General features: G+C 54.6%; 6 protein-coding genes across 6 annotated transcripts; 3 read left to right on the top strand and 3 right to left on the bottom strand.

The window, feature by feature from the left end:
- Positions 1–1,512: 1,512 nt before the first annotated feature.
- On the bottom strand, positions 1,513–3,899 carry MYCTH_2135772 (uncharacterized protein). The gene is made up of 4 exons (XM_003666378.1): positions 3,466–3,899; positions 2,615–3,196; positions 2,239–2,552; positions 1,513–2,181 (listed from the first exon to the last, which is right to left on the bottom strand). The coding sequence occupies exons 2-4, from the start codon at positions 3,178–3,180 to the stop codon at positions 2,111–2,113; spliced, it is 951 nt and encodes a 316-aa protein (XP_003666426.1). The 5' UTR covers positions 3,181–3,196; positions 3,466–3,899; the 3' UTR covers positions 1,513–2,110.
- Positions 3,900–7,798: 3,899 nt separating this feature from the next.
- On the bottom strand, positions 7,799–8,962 carry MYCTH_2311092 (uncharacterized protein). The gene is made up of 4 exons (XM_003666377.1): positions 8,861–8,962; positions 8,542–8,769; positions 8,277–8,409; positions 7,799–8,216 (listed from the first exon to the last, which is right to left on the bottom strand). The coding sequence occupies exons 1-4, from the start codon at positions 8,878–8,880 to the stop codon at positions 8,073–8,075; spliced, it is 525 nt and encodes a 174-aa protein (XP_003666425.1). The 5' UTR covers positions 8,881–8,962; the 3' UTR covers positions 7,799–8,072.
- A 146-nt stretch (positions 8,963–9,108) lies between these two features.
- Positions 9,109–10,740, top strand: MYCTH_2311089 (uncharacterized protein). The gene is made up of 4 exons (XM_003666376.1): positions 9,109–9,470; positions 9,540–9,672; positions 9,771–10,414; positions 10,484–10,740. Exons 1-4 carry the CDS (start codon positions 9,381–9,383, stop codon positions 10,604–10,606), a joined length of 990 nt encoding a protein of 329 aa, XP_003666424.1. The 5' UTR covers positions 9,109–9,380; the 3' UTR covers positions 10,607–10,740.
- Positions 10,741–11,148: 408 nt separating this feature from the next.
- MYCTH_2130327 (uncharacterized protein) lies at positions 11,149–11,424 on the bottom strand (the record flags this gene model as incomplete). Its single annotated transcript, XM_003666375.1, has 3 exons — positions 11,149–11,186; positions 11,239–11,340; positions 11,412–11,424. The coding sequence occupies 3 exons, from the start codon at positions 11,422–11,424 to the stop codon at positions 11,149–11,151; spliced, it is 153 nt and encodes a 50-aa protein (XP_003666423.1).
- Positions 11,425–12,162: 738 nt separating this feature from the next.
- MYCTH_2311083 (uncharacterized protein) lies at positions 12,163–15,709 on the top strand. The gene is made up of 4 exons (XM_003666374.1): positions 12,163–12,185; positions 12,271–14,935; positions 14,997–15,521; positions 15,575–15,709. Exons 2-4 carry the CDS (start codon positions 12,331–12,333, stop codon positions 15,655–15,657), a joined length of 3,213 nt encoding a protein of 1,070 aa, XP_003666422.1. The 5' UTR covers positions 12,163–12,185; positions 12,271–12,330; the 3' UTR covers positions 15,658–15,709.
- A 430-nt stretch (positions 15,710–16,139) lies between these two features.
- Positions 16,140–18,203, top strand: MYCTH_2311080 (uncharacterized protein). Its single transcript, XM_003666373.1, has one exon. The coding sequence runs from the start codon at positions 16,358–16,360 to the stop codon at positions 17,870–17,872; it is 1,515 nt and encodes a 504-aa protein (XP_003666421.1). The 5' UTR covers positions 16,140–16,357; the 3' UTR covers positions 17,873–18,203.
- The last annotated feature ends 1,085 nt before the right edge of the window (positions 18,204–19,288 follow it).

Genomic DNA, 19,288 nt, shown 5'->3' with positions numbered 1-19,288 from the left:
GCTACTAACTTAGTTATATATAGTTAGTAGCTATAGCTAAACATCCTAGCCATTAAGGGCATCTTACTAGCTAACCGTTAGAATATAGACGAATATAGTATTATAGAAAGGCAGGGAACTAACGGTCTGGTAGTTAGAAGTGCCTAAACGTATATAATTTAGCGTAAAGCTCCTAGTTTATATACCTAGACTTTATTTCTTAAGTACATCTCTATAATAGGGATATCCCTCCCCCTGGTTATCATCTTCAAGGGTAAGAGTCTTTAATAATAGTGGTTTCCTATTGATAAAATGGAACTAAGGGACTAGAGATTTATAGTAATAAAGACAGGCTAGACTAATCGAACTATTATAGTTAAATAGCTCTAAGAAGTCTTTATTCCTTTTAGCTAGCTAGAGGATAGTTCCTAATAAAAACTTCTAATATTAGATAGCTATAATAGCTATATAATCAACGACTTTATATAGCTATATTATAAGAATAATATCTAGTTACTCTTTTTACCTTTATATACCTCCTATATCCTCTAGCTATTAGATCTATTAGTCTTTTCCCCCCTAAAGTACACTTACCAGAAGCTCTTTAATAATATAATATCCTAGGTAGAATCATCTATCTTAGGTAAACAGATAATAATTAGGTATATTGTTAAGGCTCGGAAAGAGGCTATTATAGCCTAGAATATCAAGGTAGGATAGAAGGCATCTAGGTTATAGCTAGTCAATATAGTAAAACCCCTAATGAGTAGACTCCTATTAGAAAATTCGAACAACCTAACCAATCCTAACGAACAGCTAGCTTCTATATAGACTCCAAAACCTGTTTAATACTCCTAGCCTTTAAAAGGAGCCGTTAACCTAATTTTCAGTATACTATAGAGGAAGTCAGACTTACGTAGTCAGCTGACTAACCTATCTACCAAGACTTAGTACCCCTCTATACGTAGGCTCCTATTTAGGAAGGTTGAGAAAGCTTTCGACTAGAAGGACTTTACGTTGGCTTAGTTATAACAGGAAAACGAAGCTCTGAAGGTATAGTTGGAAGTAGCCCGGCCGTCGAAGAGGAAGAGGGTAATAGTGGATCTAAACGAGCAGTTTGCGATGATTGAACAGATCCACCAGGCCTAGATGGAAGCCAGCCGTATAGAGGACCCTACTGCCGAAGAGAGTGGCTCAGAAAGTGTAGAATCAACGGCTTCCTGTATTATAGTTGGTTGAACAGGTCTGTAATATATGTGGTTGAAGAAGATGGGTAGTTGTGGGTGCCAAGGTTTGCCAAGCGGTCGGAAAATGGGGGTGGTCGGTATATGGGGGGTCCGACTTACATGGTGAGACAATTAGGCTTCAGCGAATACACAGTATGGTACGGCCAGCCCATGGACTTGAGCGGGCAGCGCGGCACCAACCCAATCATCGAAACATGCACTTGAGCTGATAATCCGGTCTTTGCGCATTCACGCGCTTATCACCAACTCACAAGGGCGGCAAACATCAAAGCAGGGAACGACTTTTCGAAACCGCAAAACTCCAAGTGAAATCCATGACTTTGCACGTCTATAAACAAATGCAGGCAGCGCATACTGCCAAAAGGGCAGCGGCGGCCAAATATAAAAGCGTGTGATCAGCCCCTTCATGCTAGCTGGAGGGGAAGAAGGGAACGCGAGGGAGCCGAAGTGAACACAAAAAGGAGGCAAAAAATGTTCGGAAAACGAACAGGCAGCGGACGGAACCGAAACGGACGTCCCCACCAGAAGAAAAAGCAAGCAAGCGTCCCAGAAAAGTACCTCGTTATATCCCAGAGGTACCTGTGGTATACCCCGAAAATTCATGCCGTTATCCTGCCTGATAACTTGTCGTACAGGTGGCTGTGGAGCTGAGACCGTCATCCTCTGACGGGTTCCATCGGGGAGGGACGTCGCTCGCGCAGGGATGCGAAGGAAAAATCAAAGAATGGGGAAATCTCGATCTGGTCGAGGCCTAAGAAATGTGTACAGATAGATACAGTACGGAGAAGCGAAAACTAACTGGCCGCCGCTGCTAATCGGGCCTTGTATATCAAAAGACGATCAAGTCCTGATGGACGCCCGTTGTGACTTTCGCTCTGCTGCGCTTAGGCGGCCTTCACGACGGCTTGGCCCTCGGGGGGCAGGACGTTCTTAGCGTAAGCGCCAGCCACGTTGCCTAGTAGATATTTTTAGCACATGAGCTTGGGACATATGGAAATGAAGCATATCATACCGGCAGGGTAGTAGTTGCAAACGGTGTACCAAGAGCCATAGCTGGACAGGGTGCCAGGAGCGCAGAAGTTGGTGTAGCAGCCCACTTTCTCGGTCCCCTTCCAGACGAGCTGCGAAAAGTGACCCCACTTCTCGAAGTTGGACATGTCCGGGTTGTCCTTTCCGTAGTCGCTGGCAGGGAACAATTCGAGTTCATCGTTGTACCAACCGTCGCTAATAGCACGAGCGACCGATGTGGTGGCGCCAACGGCTTCGGGGTCGCCGCTAGAGCCCCACATGGCGAGGTTCTGACCATAACCACCGCCGCCAATGCTCCTAGATAGCACCGGTCAGCAACAAGCCTTGTCCGGGCTCCGTGGACATCAATGTGAACTCACGTGTCATGGGCGAAGACGCATCTCTCAGCCAAGGTCTTGGCGTACCCGGCATGCTCGTCGCTCCAGGTAAGGGCGCTAGCAGAATGGTTGGAACGGTGGACGTTGTGATGGTAGACGGCGGTGCTGGCATAGTCGGAGGGCTGCGGAACAGTCACCTCCTTGGTTGAGGAGGGTGCGGGGGCAGATGCCGGCTCAGAGGAGACAGGAGCAGGTTCAGGCGAAGGTTCAACGGGCTTTGGCGACTCGACGACCGAAGAAGTTGTGGGGGGAGGCTTGGGTGAGCTGGTGGCTGTTGGCACGTCGTCATCTTGGACCACGAGGGAAGAAGTCGACGGCGGAGGCGGCGGTGGCGAAGAGGTGGTGGAAGGTTCAGCCCGCGTGATTGTCTTCGTGCGATGAGGTCGGTTGAGGACACGGAGGATGGTCGGTTGATCACCCTCAGTCACCGTAACGGTAACCCATTTGGTGACGATGTCCGTCTCGAAGTAGAGTCTGCGATCCTGAAGGATGGGGCTCGCAGCCGCCAGAATGGCGCCGCAACCAGCAAGGAAGATGGAAGACTTCATTGTCGGGATGTTGTGCCTTCAAGAAAGTCAGCTCAGGTTTCGTGTGTTTTGAGCGTTTGATGAAGGATATGTCGTCAGATGGGTCAATGGAGACGCAAGGTATCGCGTCGCAGATGTCAGGATAAGTTTCGATGCTCCGATGAAGTCAATATGGGATCCATCTCCTGCCCTCGGAGATGACCGCCCTCAAAGGCATTGCCCGGAAACCGTATCCCGACAAAGGTGCCAGGCAGACATTTGGGAACAAGAAGCGGAGCAGGGGACGCGGTTAACGAACAAACACACCTTGAATGTTTGGTTGGTTTCCTTTGAGGCGGGCGAGTAGCCGAGTTCAAGTACTCAGAGCCAGCTGGAGAGGCAGCACTGCTGTCGCTAGCGATCCGTCAAGGATCCGGATAATGTCGAGTCTCTCGCCGCACGGTGAGAGTCGGATGACTAGCCTGTGAGGGGGGTTATCGAGGAACAGGAGGGTGACTATGCTCCTCGATGCCTACTGGGATGCGCGAGTGTCCTGAACCGACCACACACAGGTTCCGGGTGCTCCAAACTTTGGTGACAGCTCCGCCGTCGAGAATACCAAAAAAGGTCAATGTTGTTGTTGCAAAGGAGTGTAAACGTGAAAGGCCGAACAAAGGAAGGAGAGTGAAACTCGTGGGCTAATAGCTCGCGAGTGTGGTAATGTTCGCAAAGAAAGGAGTGGACCGAAGTGATAAACTTCGAAAAGTGGCGTGGCAGAAAGGAAGAGAGAGCGTGTTGAGGTTCAAATTCGGCGGCCCCGTGGTGTAAAAAAAGGCGACAACTTGAGGATGAGATGGAGGAAGGAGCAGGTGGGGCCAGAATCCGATCCACGCGGACCCAAGAAGGCCAGAACCTGAAAGGGTCCCGAACTCCTAGCAACAAGCAGGTCCGCGTTTTGGAGCCCCTTCAATTTTCGCCAGATTCGATTGCGGGGGAACCCCGTCAAATGAGCCGGGATTTTGGGTGGGGAAGTTGCGCATCAAAGGCCAGAGGGATTTCTGCAGACTCATCGGCTTGGGATCAGGCGGGATACACTAAACAGCAGAGCCTGGGAGGGGGCGGGCCGATCTGGGTGTCATTGCGAGGTCCGGCTCAAATTACTTATTATGCTCGGACTTCAAGTCCGTTGGCGGCCACTATCCATGACCGTCGAGTGCTCTTTCAGATAACTAGCGCACAAAGCGTTGGAACGTCGCGGGTCTCCAGCGAGGGAGGTAGGCTGCCCATTGAATGTGTTCCGGGCTCTCGCGCCCTGGCCGCGCGTCTCAAGGCCACCTCAGGCAGGGTGCCACGGTAACAGCACCATTGGCTCATTGTCTTCAGGGCGGAAGAAACGGTCATCATCCCGAGTTTCTGAATCGGCCATTTCTCATAACCGCCTTCGATTTGGTGCCACACTCCAAAGTATGCTCACACAATCACGCTCTGTGGCGCCTGGGGTGCAATTCCCGGAAGCGCGGCGTCAATTGGGTCTCCACTCTCCCGCTGCAACTTCGCTTGGCGGGGCCCCTGGCATCAGCATCAGCGAATCATGAAGCCGTGCCTTGCAGAAGAATGCGAGTGGGGAAACAGGGGACGAAAGCCTTCGTTTCCGGCAGAAGCCATCCCTCATCATAGTGTAGGAGATTTTGTTGTGACTTTGCAAAAGGAAACCCGGTGTTTATTTAAGGGAGGGGGTGTACACTATGCTTTCGAGAGTTGGAATAGCATCCTCGGTCTGTAAACCTTCCCAGCTCGGGCCAAGAGCTGTCAAACAACTTCTATGCAACTCGCTGTTTTGATTGAAATAGGGGTGTTGCCCAATTAAAGCAAGCAGCGTCATCCTGAAACACGCTAAGAAACGGGTGGGATCAGTACACTCTACTAATGTCTCCACCAGGCGTTCCTCGGTAGTAGCTTGGCATGCACTCCCCATCATCCTGCAGCGAAGATTGAAGTGTTATGGACAAACTGTATTGCCAATACTCCATCAAAATAGTGTATCACCTAGAAAGACCCCAGCATTCCCATGTCAAAGTATGGTTTGCCTGGCGTGAGGTTAAAAATCGATCTTCCACTGCTTTGTAACGAAGTCTAGAATGGACTTGAGAGCTCCACAGCTTGGATCGAACCTCTATCCTTGGTCCATGGCTTTGCAACCAGCACCGCCAGAAGAACAGTGAAAATCCTATCCTTCAGTTCAGTTTGGCCATAGGGAGTTGCTGATTATTAACGCTAGGTTGATAGTGAAGAAAACCGTAGAAATATTTTGGGCAGTGTCTGGTTTTTCCAGCATGGCTTCCAAGTCACCGTCTATCGACTCTCAGGCTCCGAGTCCTCTCATTCAGGAGTTCGGTCGTATACTTGTATGCATAGTACTCGGTCGTGTGGTCGGGTACCTCGGAGCGCATATGTACCTGTGGACCTACAGATGAGGGAAACGTCAGCAGAATGCCGCAACCTGGACATTTCAAAGCACTGCGTCACATGGAATTCGTGTTTCGTCTAAAAGTGCTTTCTGGAATGGTTCAACCGATCTTGGCAACGACTTTCTGCGGATCTGAAGATCCAAACGTCTGATCTTGAGAGTCAGCCTGATTGCACGCCGATCCCCACAAACCTTAAGGAGACCTCCACTTGACTCCACCTCGACGTTTAACATCCACTGCAAGCCAAACATCAAATCGCTCATGTGGCGCCGATGAGGTCGATCTACACCACGACGGAATACGCATTCCGGGCACACTTTTTACATACTTCGTATGCATTCTAGATCAGGAACCGTAGCACCGGCGTCACCGGGAAGAGAGGACTTGCTCCGCAAACTAACGTTCCACCATAGCGATCTAGCAATTATGACTTAGTCAGAACACTGAGTAGGGAGTTGATCACACCCCGCCACCGTGGCCCCTGATGCCGTGATTGTGGCTGTTTGACAAGCAGCATTTTTCACTTTTCTTTTTGCCTAACATGAAGGCAACATTTTTGTCGACCCATTCCGGCCAGATGGTTGTACCAAGAATCCTTTCGAATGAGGTACGAGAAATTGCGTGTTTGCGAAGCTCTTCAGGTTCCAGTCCGAATACTCGACTCCTTTTCATGATGCAGGGGCAGGCCGCGGCCGCTGGCCGGGCGGGCTGATGCACACGAGCCTCAGACAACTCATGGCAACAATTTGATGAGCAAACACCTGCTGCTCAGTTTGTTTGTGTAACCCCGCCATGGGCCGCGGAATTTGAAGGCTGCGAAGGAAACTCTTGGCCTGTTTGAAGTTGGCGAGTCAACATTGTGCACTTGCTTACTCTTGATCTCACACGCCTTCGTTCCCTCACCTGAGCAGCCAACGTACGCTATCGGGACAGATTGTCAACCCAATACGCATCTCTTTGGTTTTGGAATGATATTTGCGGTTTCGTGTGCAGACGATGTCTCTATTTGTCGTATGTGCAGATGTGTGTGTGTTACCCCAGCAAGCTGTCGCCCGACGCAATGACGCAGTTGACTCCTGACGGCCAGAAAGCTGTGGATCTTGCTTGATATACCAACTGAGTAACACAGCAATACGCATCCTGGAACATGGAATCGGGTATTGCTACAAGGATTAAGTTTCGAATTGCTGCCTACCTCGTATGATTGTGACATACGCTATGGTTGACTTACCCCATTAGCTGAGCCTATCTAATGACGGCCCATCGCCACTGTAGTGTTCAGCACGTCCTCGGAGGACGACAAAACATGAGTAGATTGAGCCCGCGTCCACCCGAGACAATGTGTGACTTGGAGGACTTGCGAACCTCTGCTGCATGTGGGAGGGAAGGTAAAGGGTAATGCTGGCCAAGTATTGATGAAGTCTTCCTGACGCTGCCATGCAGGAGAACAACAAAAGGCGAAGGATTTCTATCTCGCTCTCCTTCACTCTGAGGGAGAAACCCACTTGGCAAAATAGTCTTCTAGGCAACTACAACGGCAACGACAATCCAAAATAAGAAAAAAAGTTTTACTTCCCAAGCTTGTCTGCGCATATTATGTGAGGCCGAGAGCCAGGCTAGGGTGCTAACCAGTGCAAGTTCCCGCAGCGTCGTGGTGAAAGGTACCAAATAGGTAGGGTAGTTCACACAAACGAAACCTCTAGCGTTGGTCTCCATCTCTTGACATCTAGACAATGTTATCAGGAGCTGTGCTCAAGATGGGAAGTATCTTAATTTCTCATGCCATTCCTCTCAGCAGCAGCAAAGAGGCTTGCGATGAATGTTGCTATTCTACCAGAACCATCACAGCAGTGGGGGTGTTCGAGCATACAAGGTTCGAATTCACCCCAAGCCCTCCAGTGAATGTGACACGAGCAAAAACAATATAATGCAGACCAGGAGGAGGACTATTCCCTCGTCTGGTGTCCATTTGGGAGCCGGGGGAAAACAAAAAGCTGAACTATGATTAGATGGTTTATGAATCTTACCAAGACTACGCTTGGGTCATGTTAGCTTGTTCTACCGCCTAGTTCTTCAAGGAGCTTCTTGATGACCAGCCCAGCAATGTTCTAGGAGCCTTGCAAGGCACTGGTTATGAAGCCCGGAGCCCCCCCCCCCCCCCCGGGGAACCAGGAGTTGATCGCGCTTTGTCCTCTCTACGTTTTTTCATGGTAAAGGGTAAGGCTAGGGTTGAAGATGGTCTTATAGGGTTCGGAAAAACCAACGAGCGGTGCACAGCGAGATTTGGATGGCATAGTCCCTCCATGAAAAATAAGGAAACTTCCCAGGCAGGGCCGGAAGAGCCTGTCTAACTCTCTTAGTATGTATGTACAGGGCTGAGCCCAGAACCAGCCTCCCGCCACGTCATTCGGGTTGCCCAAAGAGACAGCTTTATTATGCCACGAGGTATCCCACTTTCTGATGCACTCAGGACGACTCGGATGCCTCGGACTGTCCCGGGACGAAAGGCTTCTCCCACCGCTGGATCCACTTGTGGGCGAAGATCTGCTTCTGTCGTAGGTGCACGGGAGTTGAGTTCTTGGGTTGATCGGGGATGACTTTTTCGAGGTGCTAGATGAGAGACCGGAGTGTCAATGTATGTTCATGTCGAGAGAGAGGAAGCCAACCCACCAGATTATCGTAGACACACTTGTTCAGCTTCCACTCGGCAGGACGGCATTGCCACAGCTGCTGGTTGTTGTTCTCGAGGCATTGCCAGTGCGCGCGGAACTGCTCCAGGCAGGATTTGTTGATGTCTTCGAGCCTAGAAGTCGCAATGTCAGCTCACCCACACACCCACAGCCGGATAAATTCCCCTCGATTGATCCATCTCTTGCCACCACCTGCATAGCAGATTTCCGGGAATTGGAGGCCTAAGAAGGGAAGGGCCACGCACACACTGCGGGCGCACCGGGTAACGCGGCGGCCCTCCTTCAAGCACTCAAACTCGCCCCTGCCCGGATTCTCGGTCTTGCATTGCATGAAGTCGTCATTGTAGTCCTTGCATCGCGCGCCAATGAAGAACGAGGCCGACAGGAGAGGAGCAGAGCTGGCACCAATCTCCTTGACTTTGGGGATCGAGTCTGGTAGCGGGGTGGTGTCGTAGAGGACCTGCTGGTTGAAGCTGGATTCTTGTTAGCACAGCCCGGGCTCGGCGTGTTCCGCCGGCTCAATTGGCGTCGGCAGTGGCTGCCACCGTATGAGGAGTCACGTACACCGGCTTCCGCGCTGCCATGTTGACTGTCTGGACAGGTCCGTTCCTGCGATGCGAAGCTGTGCGTGGTTTGGAGCTGGTGACGCTTGAGCCTGCGAGGTTCGGCTTGACAATGTGTGGGTCTCATTAACGCGGCGGTGATTGGGCGACTCTGTCAAGACGCTCGGACCATCCTCAGCGGACGCACTGGGAGCGGCATTAGTTCGAGCTGCCTGACGGTGGAGTGTGGTTCTTGGCCAAAAAGCATCCGTACAAGCTCACGCATCTACGCACGGCAACCGATAACAAGTTTGAAGTCAAACTCACCACGGCCCAATTGCGTGCGTCCTGCGGACCGACTGCCCGACTACTGTGTGCTCGGAGAAAGACCGTCGCTTGCTAGATTAGAAGCTGCTGGTGTTTCGCGACTGGGTTCGTTCAACAGTTGTCTGTCGCCGACGGTTTTTTTTCTTTCTTCACGAGCCTGCGCCGGGGTTCGATCAACCGCGCAGCGTCAACGTCTGACGCTCCAAGATTCAAATATGTTCTCCTCCTTGAACCGGCCTGCGGGCCAGTCGACCTTCGGCGGTGGTTCGACTAGTTTGTTTGGGCCAGCGCTTGGCACTTCCACTGTGAGCTCCGCGCGGCGCTGAGGCGGGATGAAGAGGGATGCTGATGCAAGTAACTCGCGACGATCACAGCAACAACAACAGCAGCAGCAGCAGCAGCCGCAATCGCAGCCGCAGCAGCAACAGCAGCAGCCGGTGCTTGGTCAGCTGAACCCAAACCCGCAGCCCGGCGGGTCATTATGGCAACCCAACAGTCACACGAGTTGTACGTTGTCGCATTCAATCGCTCGACCGAGAACTTTGGCACATGCCATGATCATACCCGTGAATAACCTGCTAACATGCTCTTCCCATCCGAACCAGATCAGAAGCCGATCCCCGAGCAGATGAAGCTCATTATGGAAAAATGGGATCCGACCAACCCTAACTGCGCCTTTAAGACCTACCTCTACAACAAAGTCGACGAGCACACTGTCCCACTGTACGGTCCCGGTCCCAATGAGGACCCGAAGGAGTGGGAAGAGGCGCTTCAGCGCAAGCCAGCGCCCAACTACATCCCCGTGCTCTGCGCAGGGTTCCCCTCCATCATCGCGCGCGTCACGCTGCAGAGGCGCGTAATCGTCGAGTTCAACAACAAGCTGCACGCCATCAACGCCAGCCTGGACGCGATCCTGTCGCGACACGACCTCGAGCACACGGTGCGTGCCTTCAATGCGCGCCGCCGCCACGCCGAGCTGAGCAAGCGCTGCCTGGTACTCGCCTCGCGAGTGCAGGTGCTGCGCAACCGCGGGTACGCCCTCAGCGGCGACGAGGACGAGCTCAAACAGAAGCTGGCCCGCATCGACAAGAGCATCCAGGACCCGGCCCTCAGCGCGCGCATGGAGGAGCTGTGGAGCCGCCTGATTATCCTGAGGGGTTATGCGGAAAATTTGAAGGACGAGATCAACAAGCCCGGTTTTGCGGACGGCGATGGGTTAGATGAGGAAGTCGAGGCCAAGGCGAAAAAGGTACGTTTCGCCCCGGCCGCCGAAGTTTTGTGTCAAACGTGGGCGGTTCCAACTGACCCCGGAAAACAGATCCTCGAGGATTATGACAAACAGCTGCAACATCTCAAGACGCAGGTCGAGGAGGCCAAGAAAGACTTTGAGGCATGGGAAGCCCAACACAATCCGACACCGGCGCCGGCCACGTCTGCTTAATGAAAGGGGGTTTCTAGCTTCGGGATGATGATACCCAGGAAGATTTTGGTGGTGTAATGTTAGCCGGGGTCATGTAGCATGTCATACTGAGCGTCCGAAGGGTTCATTCGGCGTTGTTACACCCAGTCAAGGCCTCCTATCAACTCTCGCTGAGAGCCAATATAGGTCACTCGGGTGTTGGGTGCTCTGTACCTTTGTTGATTTGTAGTTGTGATTATGCGGCCATGGCTGTAGATGCCCACCACGTGATCCAGGCAGTTCGTACACATGTTGACACAAAACATTACCATGCCCGTCCTCCCATCATCATATCTCACAGCCCCACGAAACAGGTCACCGTATCAACTCCGTGCCACGTCCATCAATGTGACAACCGAAAGCAGCCATCCATCGTTATTGTTTAGCCGCCGGCCTTCTCTGAAGGCATGCTCGCCATATATTAAGCAGCGATTCCGCTGCTTAGGCTATGTCACGGTCGTAAAACCGGAAGATGACTTTGTACGCTGCGTTAGAGCGCGCGCGTGTGTGTGACGGCGGAAGATTTAGAACATCTTGGAGACGGCGTCGATAACGAAGGGAGCTGGTCGCTCGTTAGTACCGGAAGTGGACGAGAGACTTGGGGAAGGACTAACAGAGGTAAAGGGCGGCAGCGGTCGCGAGGACACGCTGCAGGGTGAAGGTGGCCTCGGCCTCAGCGGCGCGAATCTCCTCGGGCGAGGCTTGGGGGGGTTGGACTGAATTAACAGAGGTTAGCAAATATTGATTCGCATACTAGACATTGGTCGCCAGCGGGTTTGCTACTCACAGCCTCCGAACATTTTGATCCTGTTTCAAGGTGATGTGAATGGATGTTTGGAAAGTAGGTTTGTTCTGGTAATGCGATGCTGCGCTACGCGCTCGACGCTGGAAGTCCAGAATTTTTTGGGCAGATGTCTGGGGTCAGTGACGCCATGCTTGGAATGGCAGGGGTGAAAACGGTCTGGGCGTCCGCGGATGCCCTGCCGTGCGCCGTGCAGCGCCTCCTGCCCGGGACGTAGAGGCTTGGCAAAAAGCTGGAGCCGTTGGCAGCCTTCTTTCAGCAACGCCGCCATTCGCCGAGCTGCACCAGCAAAACACCGGTGCAGCAAACAGCGGCGTGCTCCCCTTCCCCCCTGCTCGGCCCGAGAATACCCGATATCGTCGGAATTTGTTATCAGTTTCGAGCTGGACAGCCAGCGACCGGAGCCGAACACGGTCACCGATAGCGGTGGGTTTCGATAGTGTATCTGCTGACACATCCCCGGCGGAGTGCTGTCCGCCCATGGACCATGTCTGACTTTTGCATCTCCATCATTTGCCTCGCCGGGTTCGCCGTCTCGTCTCCCCTCTTCTCCGGACAAGAATTGGTAAATCCGGGGTCAATTGGCAAACAACGTGGGGTACTCCGTACCGGCTCCAGATTCCTGACGTCAAATTGTTCGGGCTGTTCCTAGTCTTGGCATTATCAATTCGTGTCTTTTTTCCTTGACTCGGGTCCCGACTGGCGGAGTGGTGGCGGGCCGTTAGTCTGAAGGTTCGAACCTGACGAAATTGTCGGCAGGTGTGTGGTGCAGTTCCCTCGGGGCTCATCCCGGTTCCTTTTAGATTCTCCATTGTTTTTGCACACGCCCGACTGACAGCAACAGCGGCTTACAACTTTCGGACAATTCACACCTGGGGTCTTCCGGGGCTACCGTCTTGTAACAATGGCTGCGTCGCGGCAGATTGGCCGTCTCGGCCGAACCCTGGGCGCCTCCGTCCTCGCATCTCGCGCTGCTACACCCGCGAGACGGCCATGGACATGCGCATCCTGCAGCCGTAACACATCCATCCGGTGGACGAGCTCAGCAACCGATACGACCGTGGCACGGCCGTTTGTCAGGTTGCCAGAGCTCTTCCCGACGCACGAGAACTTCGCCAATCGTCACATTGGTCCAGACGATGCAAGCGCCCAGGAGATGCTCAAAGCTCTCTCTCCCCCAGTCGAGTCCTTGGACCAGTTCATCCAGCAGGTGATCCCCGCCGATATCCTCTCGTCCCGCGAGCTCTTTCCCCGCCGCCGGGCCGTATTCGATTCGGCCGCGAGCCAAGCAGTCAAAGAAGGACACCAGGAATGGGAGATCCTGGCACTGGGCCGGGCCGCGGCCGAGAGCAACGAGTCCAGCAGGAAGAATTTCATCGGCGCAGGCTACTACGGCACCATCACCCCCGAGGTCATCAAGCGCAATGTGCTCGAGAACCCGGCGTGGTACACCAGCTATACTCCCTACCAGCCCGAGATCAGCCAGGGCCGCCTCGAGTCGCTCCTCAACTTCCAGACCATGGTCTCGGACCTGACTGGCCTGCCCATTTCGAACGCCAGCCTCCTGGATGAGGGCACTGCCGCCGCTGAAGCCATGACCGTCTCGATGAATGTCCTCCCCGCATCCAAGGCCAAGCGTCCGGGCAAGACCTACGTTGTTGACAAGCACGTCCACCCCCAGACTCTAAACGTTCTGCGGAGCCGTGCGGAAGGGTTCGGTATCAACGTACGGGTCATGGACCTGTCGGTATCCGATTTCTCCGAGTTGGAAAGTGTGGGAGATGATTTGATCGGTGCTTTGGTCCAGTATCCAAACACATACGGCCAGGTTCGCGACTTCAAGGCGCTTGCTGATGCCGTGCACAAGCAGGGTGCCCTGCTCAGCGCCGCTACCGACCTGCTGGCCCTCACCGTCCTTACGCCGCCCGGAGAGTGGGGGGCCGACATTGCTTTCGGTAACTCCCAGCGCTTTGGTGTTCCTCTCGGATTCGGTGGCCCCCACGCCGCCTTCTTCGCCGTCACGGACAAGCACAAGAGGAAGATGCCCGGCCGCCTTATCGGCGTCTCGAAGGACAGGCTCGGGAATCGGGCGCTCAGACTTTCTCTCCAGACCCGCGAGCAACACATTCGGAGGGAAAAGGCCACCAGTAACGTCTGCACTGCGCAGGCCCTGCTTGCCAACATCAGCGCTCTCTATGCCGTGTACCACGGTCCTGGAGGCCTGAAGAAGATCGCGGAGAGGTGCAGTCTGGGCGCAAGAGTCGTTCAGTCTGCTGCCCGCCACTTTGGCCTGGACGCTGGCTCCGAGCCAGTGCCATTTGATACGGCTGTGATCTCCTGCCCCGGCAAGGCACAACTGATTAAGGATCTCGCCAAGGATGAGGGCATCAACATCCGACAGGAAGGTGCCGATAGGATTATCATCAGCATTGACGAAACAGTCGAGGAGCGGGATCTTCTCGCGCTGATCAAGGTGTTTGCCCGGGCCGGCGGCAACGAGTCGGCAGATGCTCTCTCAGAATACGCTCCTCTGCTGAAGCAGTTCTTGGAGGAGTCCCAGTCGGCCACCGGTCTTGAGCATATCCCCGCGCCTCTGCGCAGGCAGTCTCCCTACCTCACCCACCCCATCTTCAATACCCATCACTCGGAAACCGAACTTCTTCGATACATCCACCACCTTCAGTCCAAGGATCTGTCTCTCGTGCACTCAATGATCCCCCTCGGGTCTTGCACCATGAAGCTCAACGCCAGCGCGGAGATGGCTCTCATTACGCTCCCCGGCTTTTCCAACCTCCACCCGGCGGCGCCTCCTGAAGAGATGAAGGGCTACCAGGGCATCATCAGTGCCCTCGAAGACCAGCTGAAAGAAATCACTGCCATGGACGGCGTGTCTCTGCAGCCAAACTCGGGAGCACAGGGCGAATTTGCCGGCCTGCGGACCATCCGCAAGTACCACGAGAGTCGGGGTGAAACGAAGCGGGACCTTTGCCTCATTCCTGTCTCGGCGCACGGCACGAACCCGGCATCGGCCGCCATGGCGGGCATGCGCGTTTTGCCCGTCAAGTGCGACCCCAAGACGGGCAATCTGGACCTGGCGGACCTCGAGGCCAAGTGCGCGAAGCACTCGAGCGAGATCGGCGCCATGATGATTACGTATCCCAGCACTTTTGGTGTGTTTGAGCCCCAGATCAAGAAGGTCTGCGAGATTGTGCACGCACACGGCGGACAGGTGTACATGGATGGCGCCAACATGAACGCCCAGATCGGGCTGTGCTCGCCGGGCGAGATTGGCGCCGATGTGTGCCACTTGAATCTGCACAAGACCTTCTGCATCCCCCACGGCGGTGGCGGCCCGGGTGTCGGGCCCATCTGCGTCAAGAAGCATCTGATCGAACATCTGCCGACGAAGCAGGTCACAAATGTTGAGGAATCGAACCACCCCGTCAGCAGCGCGCCGTTTGGCAGTGCCAGCATCCTCCCCATCAGCTGGGCGTACAACGCGTTGATGGGTAAGCCTCTACGTCTCCCACTATTTTTGCACTCTGCAGCCCACTGACAATTCGTAACCAGGCGGCGAAGGTCTCAAGAAGGCAACCACCATTACACTCCTCAACGCGAACTACCTTCTCAGCAAGCTCAAGCCCCACTATCCGATCCTGTACACCAACAACCACGGTCGGTGTGCGCATGAGTTTATCCTTGACGTGCGGCCGTTCCAGGAAAGTGCAGGGATTGAGGCCATCGACATTGCCAAGCGTCTGCAGGACTACGGTTTCCACGCGCCCACCATGAGCTGGCCCGTTGCTAACACGCTCATGATTGAGCCCACCGAATCTGAGTCCAAGGAGGAGCTGGACCGCTTCGTTGAGGCACTGATCAGCATCCGCCAGGAGATTCGCGAAATCGAGGAGGGCAAGGCGCCAAGGAAGGGAAATGTGCTCAAGATGGCGCCACACCCCATGGCGGATATCATCGCGGGCGACGGGGAGGGTGGCGCCAAGTGGGACAGGCCGTATACTAGGGAGAAGGCGGCGTATCCGTTGCCATGGCTAAGGGAGAAGAAGTTCTGGCCCAGTGTGGCGAGGGTTGATGACGGTAAGTCCTCCCCTTCTAACAACCTATGGGTTTCCTCGCTGACCTGCGAATAGCCTACGGCGACCTCAACCTTTTCTGCACCTGCCCTCCGGTTGAGGACACCACTGGCGAGAACCCCTCCTCCGTCAAGGCCTAATTCAAAACCCACTTCGGGAGGTTACTGCGGAGTTAACAGGCGCATGGTTGTATCCACGATTCATCTAATTCAGGGACAAAACGGCTTTTCAACACTTCGAGGTTCAACAACTCATATACCCGGCCGGCATGCATTGAGCGTTTTGGATTGGACTTATCCGAGACGAGACCCGGAACAGGGGATGATTCAACAGGGGGGACATGGGAGCGCAAGTGGACTTGTTTTCAACACATGGGCACGATAAACGGATGTTGTGAGCATCTGGGCAGGGGTTAATTATCGGGCGGAGTTCAACAGTCAGGTATTGCCATAAACATAGAGCGTGCATGCGTTTGCAATGGCGCTTGGAATTCATTAAAAGCAAGCTTCACGGACTCGGTCCCGTGTCAATGTCTATTGTCAGTAATTAATTAGTACCTACCCATTCGGAGCAGCAATCCGTCGAGGGAAAACTGCTGGGCCCTGATGGAGGGGTAGGAGGGTTGGGGTTTGCTTATCAAGCATGGCCGATAAGCGACTTCAAGGGTTAAAAATCACAACCCCGCCATCATCCCACTTGGGCTCTCTACAATTAGCACTTCGGGGTCGCAGGATTTGGACAAGAGCGCATTTCACGACCTCCCAATCTCCCAACCTCTCGACCGCTCTACCTTTTGCCCTTCGCACGTCTTCATTCTCACACAGTACTTGTACTTGCAAAATGTCGTCTTCGAATCCCCACCAAGACCATCCCGAGGACGATGAGGAGGTCGAGATGCTCGCGGAGGACGACATTCAGGAGGTGGTCGAGGACGTTGATGCCGACGGAGACATGGCCATGGGCTCGGACGACGAGGGCGAGGAATTTGTTCTCCAGAATGACAGCATTGCTTACTTTGACGGCCACAAGGACTCGGTCTTTGCCATTGCTCAGCACCCTCTCTTCCCGAATCTAATCGCGACTGGCGGCTCTGAAGGCGACGCAGACGATGCTCCCGGAAAAGGCTACGTGATCGACACCTCTGCCGCCGCCTCCCGCCCCGTCCTTCCTGCGAGCTACAACTCCGACCCCAGCGCCTCGGCCGTTCCCAAGACCACCGAGCTGCAACCGCTCTTCCCCATCGAGGGCCACACCGACAGCATCAATGCCCTTGCCTTCACCCTCCCGCGCGGAGAGTTCCTCGTGAGCGGTGGCATGGACGGACGCCTGCGTGTCTATGCCGTTGCCGCCTCTTCTTCATCTGCACCGCAGTTCAAGTTCCTCGCCGAGTCTCAAGAAACCGAGGAGATCAACTGGCTCGCGCCCTGCCCCTCCGCCAACTATCCCAACACCATCGCGTTCGGTGCCTCTGACGGCTCCGTCTGGGTGCTGACCCTCGACGCGTCCGACCCATCCAACCCGATCCAAATCGTCCAAACCTACTTCCTCCACACGGGGCCCTGCACGGCCGGCGTCTGGACGCCCGACGGGCTCCTCCTGGCGACCGTCAGCGAGGACTCTTCTCTGCACGTGTACGACGTGTGGGGCGCGGCGGCCGCCAAGTCCCTCGTGACCGACAACGGGCAAACCGTCGTCTCGCTGACGGACGCCGACCAGCGCTTCGCGGTCGAAGGCGGCCTCTACTCGGTCGCCGTCTCCCCGTCGGGCGGCCTGCTCGCCGCCGGCGGCGCCCACGGCGCGATACGCGTCGTCAACCTGCCCCGGCTTTCCCAACCCACAACCTCCTCCTCATCCCGACAGCAGTCCACCGCTGCGGCCCAGACACAGGCAGGCACGATCCTGGCCGCCCTCGCCGTCCAGGAGGACAGCGTCGAATCGCTCGCCTTCTCCCCTTCTCCCGCGGCGCCGCTCCTCGCCGCGGGCTCGGTGGACGGCAGCATCGCCGTGTTCGACGCCAGCCGCTCCTTCGCCGTCCGCCGGCACCTCAAGGGCGTGCACGACGGCGAGTCGGTCGTCAAGGTCGAGTTCGTCCGCGCCGCGACCACGCCCGCCGCGGCCGGCTGGCTGCTCACCTCCTGCGGCCTCGACGGGGTGGTGCGGCGGTGGGACCTGCGCGGCGCCACGGCCAGCCAGGCGGCCGTCGCGGGCGGCGCCGCGTCCGGGCTGGTCAAGGAGTGGAAGGGCCATCGCGGCGGCGGGGAGGGCGGCGGCGTGTTGGGGTTCGTCCAGGGTGAGACCGGGGAGAGGATCGTCACGGCCGGGGACGACGGACTGGTCTTGGTGTTTGAGGCATAGGTCGGTTGGGACAGGATGTTACACGAGACAGGGGGGGGATGATGATGTGTTTTCTCGGTAGATAATTAGAGCGGAGATGTTATGCGTGAATCCGGCGTTTTGGGGGGTTTCCCTTGGCTACTTTCGCATCTTATTGGGTGTTGTTTCCCAAGGCGTGCAGTAGCGGTGATCTGGAGGTTGTGGCCGATGGATGTTGGTTAATTACGCACTTGGAGTGGAACCGTTACTCTCAACCTGAGAGCGCAGGCAATTGAGACCTATACGCTTTTCAGTTCTATTTTAAGCAGGTCATACCATTAGGACCTTTTTCACTCGAGTCCCTCATCCTTCCCATAGCCAACCCCACTTGACTCTGTCGTTCATCTGAGGATACATGGATAGGTAAGATATCTACTTCCATTTGCCTTGTGAACTCTAATAATTATCCGCCCATGCTCCAGTCTTTTCCCCCAAAAACTTTCGATTTCAACCAGTCATGGATCCTGTCGGCCATGTCCGCTGCTCAGTGATGCAGCGTCAGGTCATGGCCGGTATTCGGGGGGCGCATAGTAGTCGTAACTGGGCGTGACGCTTCGGCCAGCCCAGGCGCCGGACAGGGCCAGGCCGATGAGGGTAACAGCTTGATGGTTACGCGCGGTGGCTGACGGTTAAGTCGAGGCCATAGCAGAGAGGCAGGATACTTTATCACAGTTGACTGCTCTTGCCTTCGTTTAAACATGGCTAACGATTGATAATCGACACTTGCGTGTGTCACGACTCTGCGAGGATCTATGTAATAGCTCAAGGCATCCAGTTTCTTGGTCTGCCTAATATTTACTTCGGATAACCTGAACTCCACGTTACGCCGTGTCTGCTGAAAAATTGTGAGGTGTCAACCATGTTTCCTCAACTTCTTGGTAGACGACTACGGTTGATTACCTCAGGTACCTAGGTAATCATTGCTGAACACACAAAAACTACACCACTCTTTGTTTTCTTTGGAGCAACATTCAATCAGCACGCCAGGCTTGCACTACACTTGAGGAAGGCGGTCAGAGTTGATAATCTATTTAGATATTGGCATGTCCATTTGCCTCCCTTGGACTCAATTGAGTTGATTCATTTGCACTGCACTGCAGACCTGAGTGTTCCCACGAGTGTGTACGGCTGAGTTCGCTGTAGAGCATCCTATACCAAGATTGAGTACTCAGCCCTGAGATTCGCCTTCTTTTTCGACAATCAAACTAGCTACGGGAGTGAGATGACTGTGAGCCCCGATCTCATCCTCTCGGGACGGGAACCCCATCACTAGATGCTTTCCGTGTCTTGGAAACGGGCTATCCCAGCTTCGACAGCAAGGATTCAGCCTGTTCCTTCGGTCAAGTATTTGGCGGGGTATTTACAGTACAGTACTGAGGCTCGAGAAGCGCCAGGGTA

The sequence above is a fragment of the Thermothelomyces thermophilus genome, chromosome 6 (assembly GCF_000226095.1).
Source record: "Thermothelomyces thermophilus ATCC 42464 chromosome 6, complete sequence".
NCBI lineage: Eukaryota > Fungi > Ascomycota > Sordariomycetes > Sordariales > Chaetomiaceae > Thermothelomyces > Thermothelomyces thermophilus.
This window is presented reverse-complemented; position numbering and strand designations above follow the sequence as displayed.

Excerpts from the sequence above, each read along its gene's own strand:
- MYCTH_2135772 (XM_003666378.1), bottom strand. The coding sequence starts at position 3,180 with ATGAAGTCTTCCATCTTCCTTGCTGGTTGCGGCGCCATTCTGGCGGCT. Across the intron at positions 2,553-2,614 it reads TGCGTCTTCGCCCATGACAC|GAGCATTGGCGGCGGTGGTT; the intron begins GTGAGTTCACAT and ends GGTGCTATCTAG. Across the intron at positions 2,182-2,238 it reads TTGCAACTACTACCCTGCCG|GCAACGTGGCTGGCGCTTAC; the intron begins GTATGATATGCT and ends AATATCTACTAG.
- MYCTH_2311089 (XM_003666376.1), top strand. The coding sequence starts at position 9,381 with ATGTTCTCCTCCTTGAACCGGCCTGCGGGCCAGTCGACCTTCGGCGGT. Across the intron at positions 9,471-9,539 it reads CAGCGCTTGGCACTTCCACT|CAACAACAACAGCAGCAGCA; the intron begins GTGAGCTCCGCG and ends CGACGATCACAG. Across the intron at positions 9,673-9,770 it reads ACCCAACAGTCACACGAGTT|ATCAGAAGCCGATCCCCGAG; the intron begins GTACGTTGTCGC and ends CATCCGAACCAG.
- MYCTH_2311092 (XM_003666377.1), bottom strand. The coding sequence starts at position 8,880 with ATGGCAGCGCGGAAGCCGGT. Across the intron at positions 8,770-8,860 it reads ATGGCAGCGCGGAAGCCGGT|CTTCAACCAGCAGGTCCTCT; the intron begins GTACGTGACTCC and ends ACAAGAATCCAG. Across the intron at positions 8,410-8,541 it reads ACCCGGTGCGCCCGCAGTGT|GCTCGAAGACATCAACAAAT; the intron begins GTGCGTGGCCCT and ends TGCGACTTCTAG.
- MYCTH_2311080 (XM_003666373.1), top strand. The coding sequence starts at position 16,358 with ATGTCGTCTTCGAATCCCCACCAAGACCATCCCGAGGACGATGAGGAG.
- MYCTH_2311083 (XM_003666374.1), top strand. The coding sequence starts at position 12,331 with ATGGCTGCGTCGCGGCAGATTGGCCGTCTCGGCCGAACCCTGGGCGCC. Across the intron at positions 14,936-14,996 it reads GGCGTACAACGCGTTGATGG|GCGGCGAAGGTCTCAAGAAG; the intron begins GTAAGCCTCTAC and ends ATTCGTAACCAG. Across the intron at positions 15,522-15,574 it reads TGTGGCGAGGGTTGATGACG|CCTACGGCGACCTCAACCTT; the intron begins GTAAGTCCTCCC and ends ACCTGCGAATAG.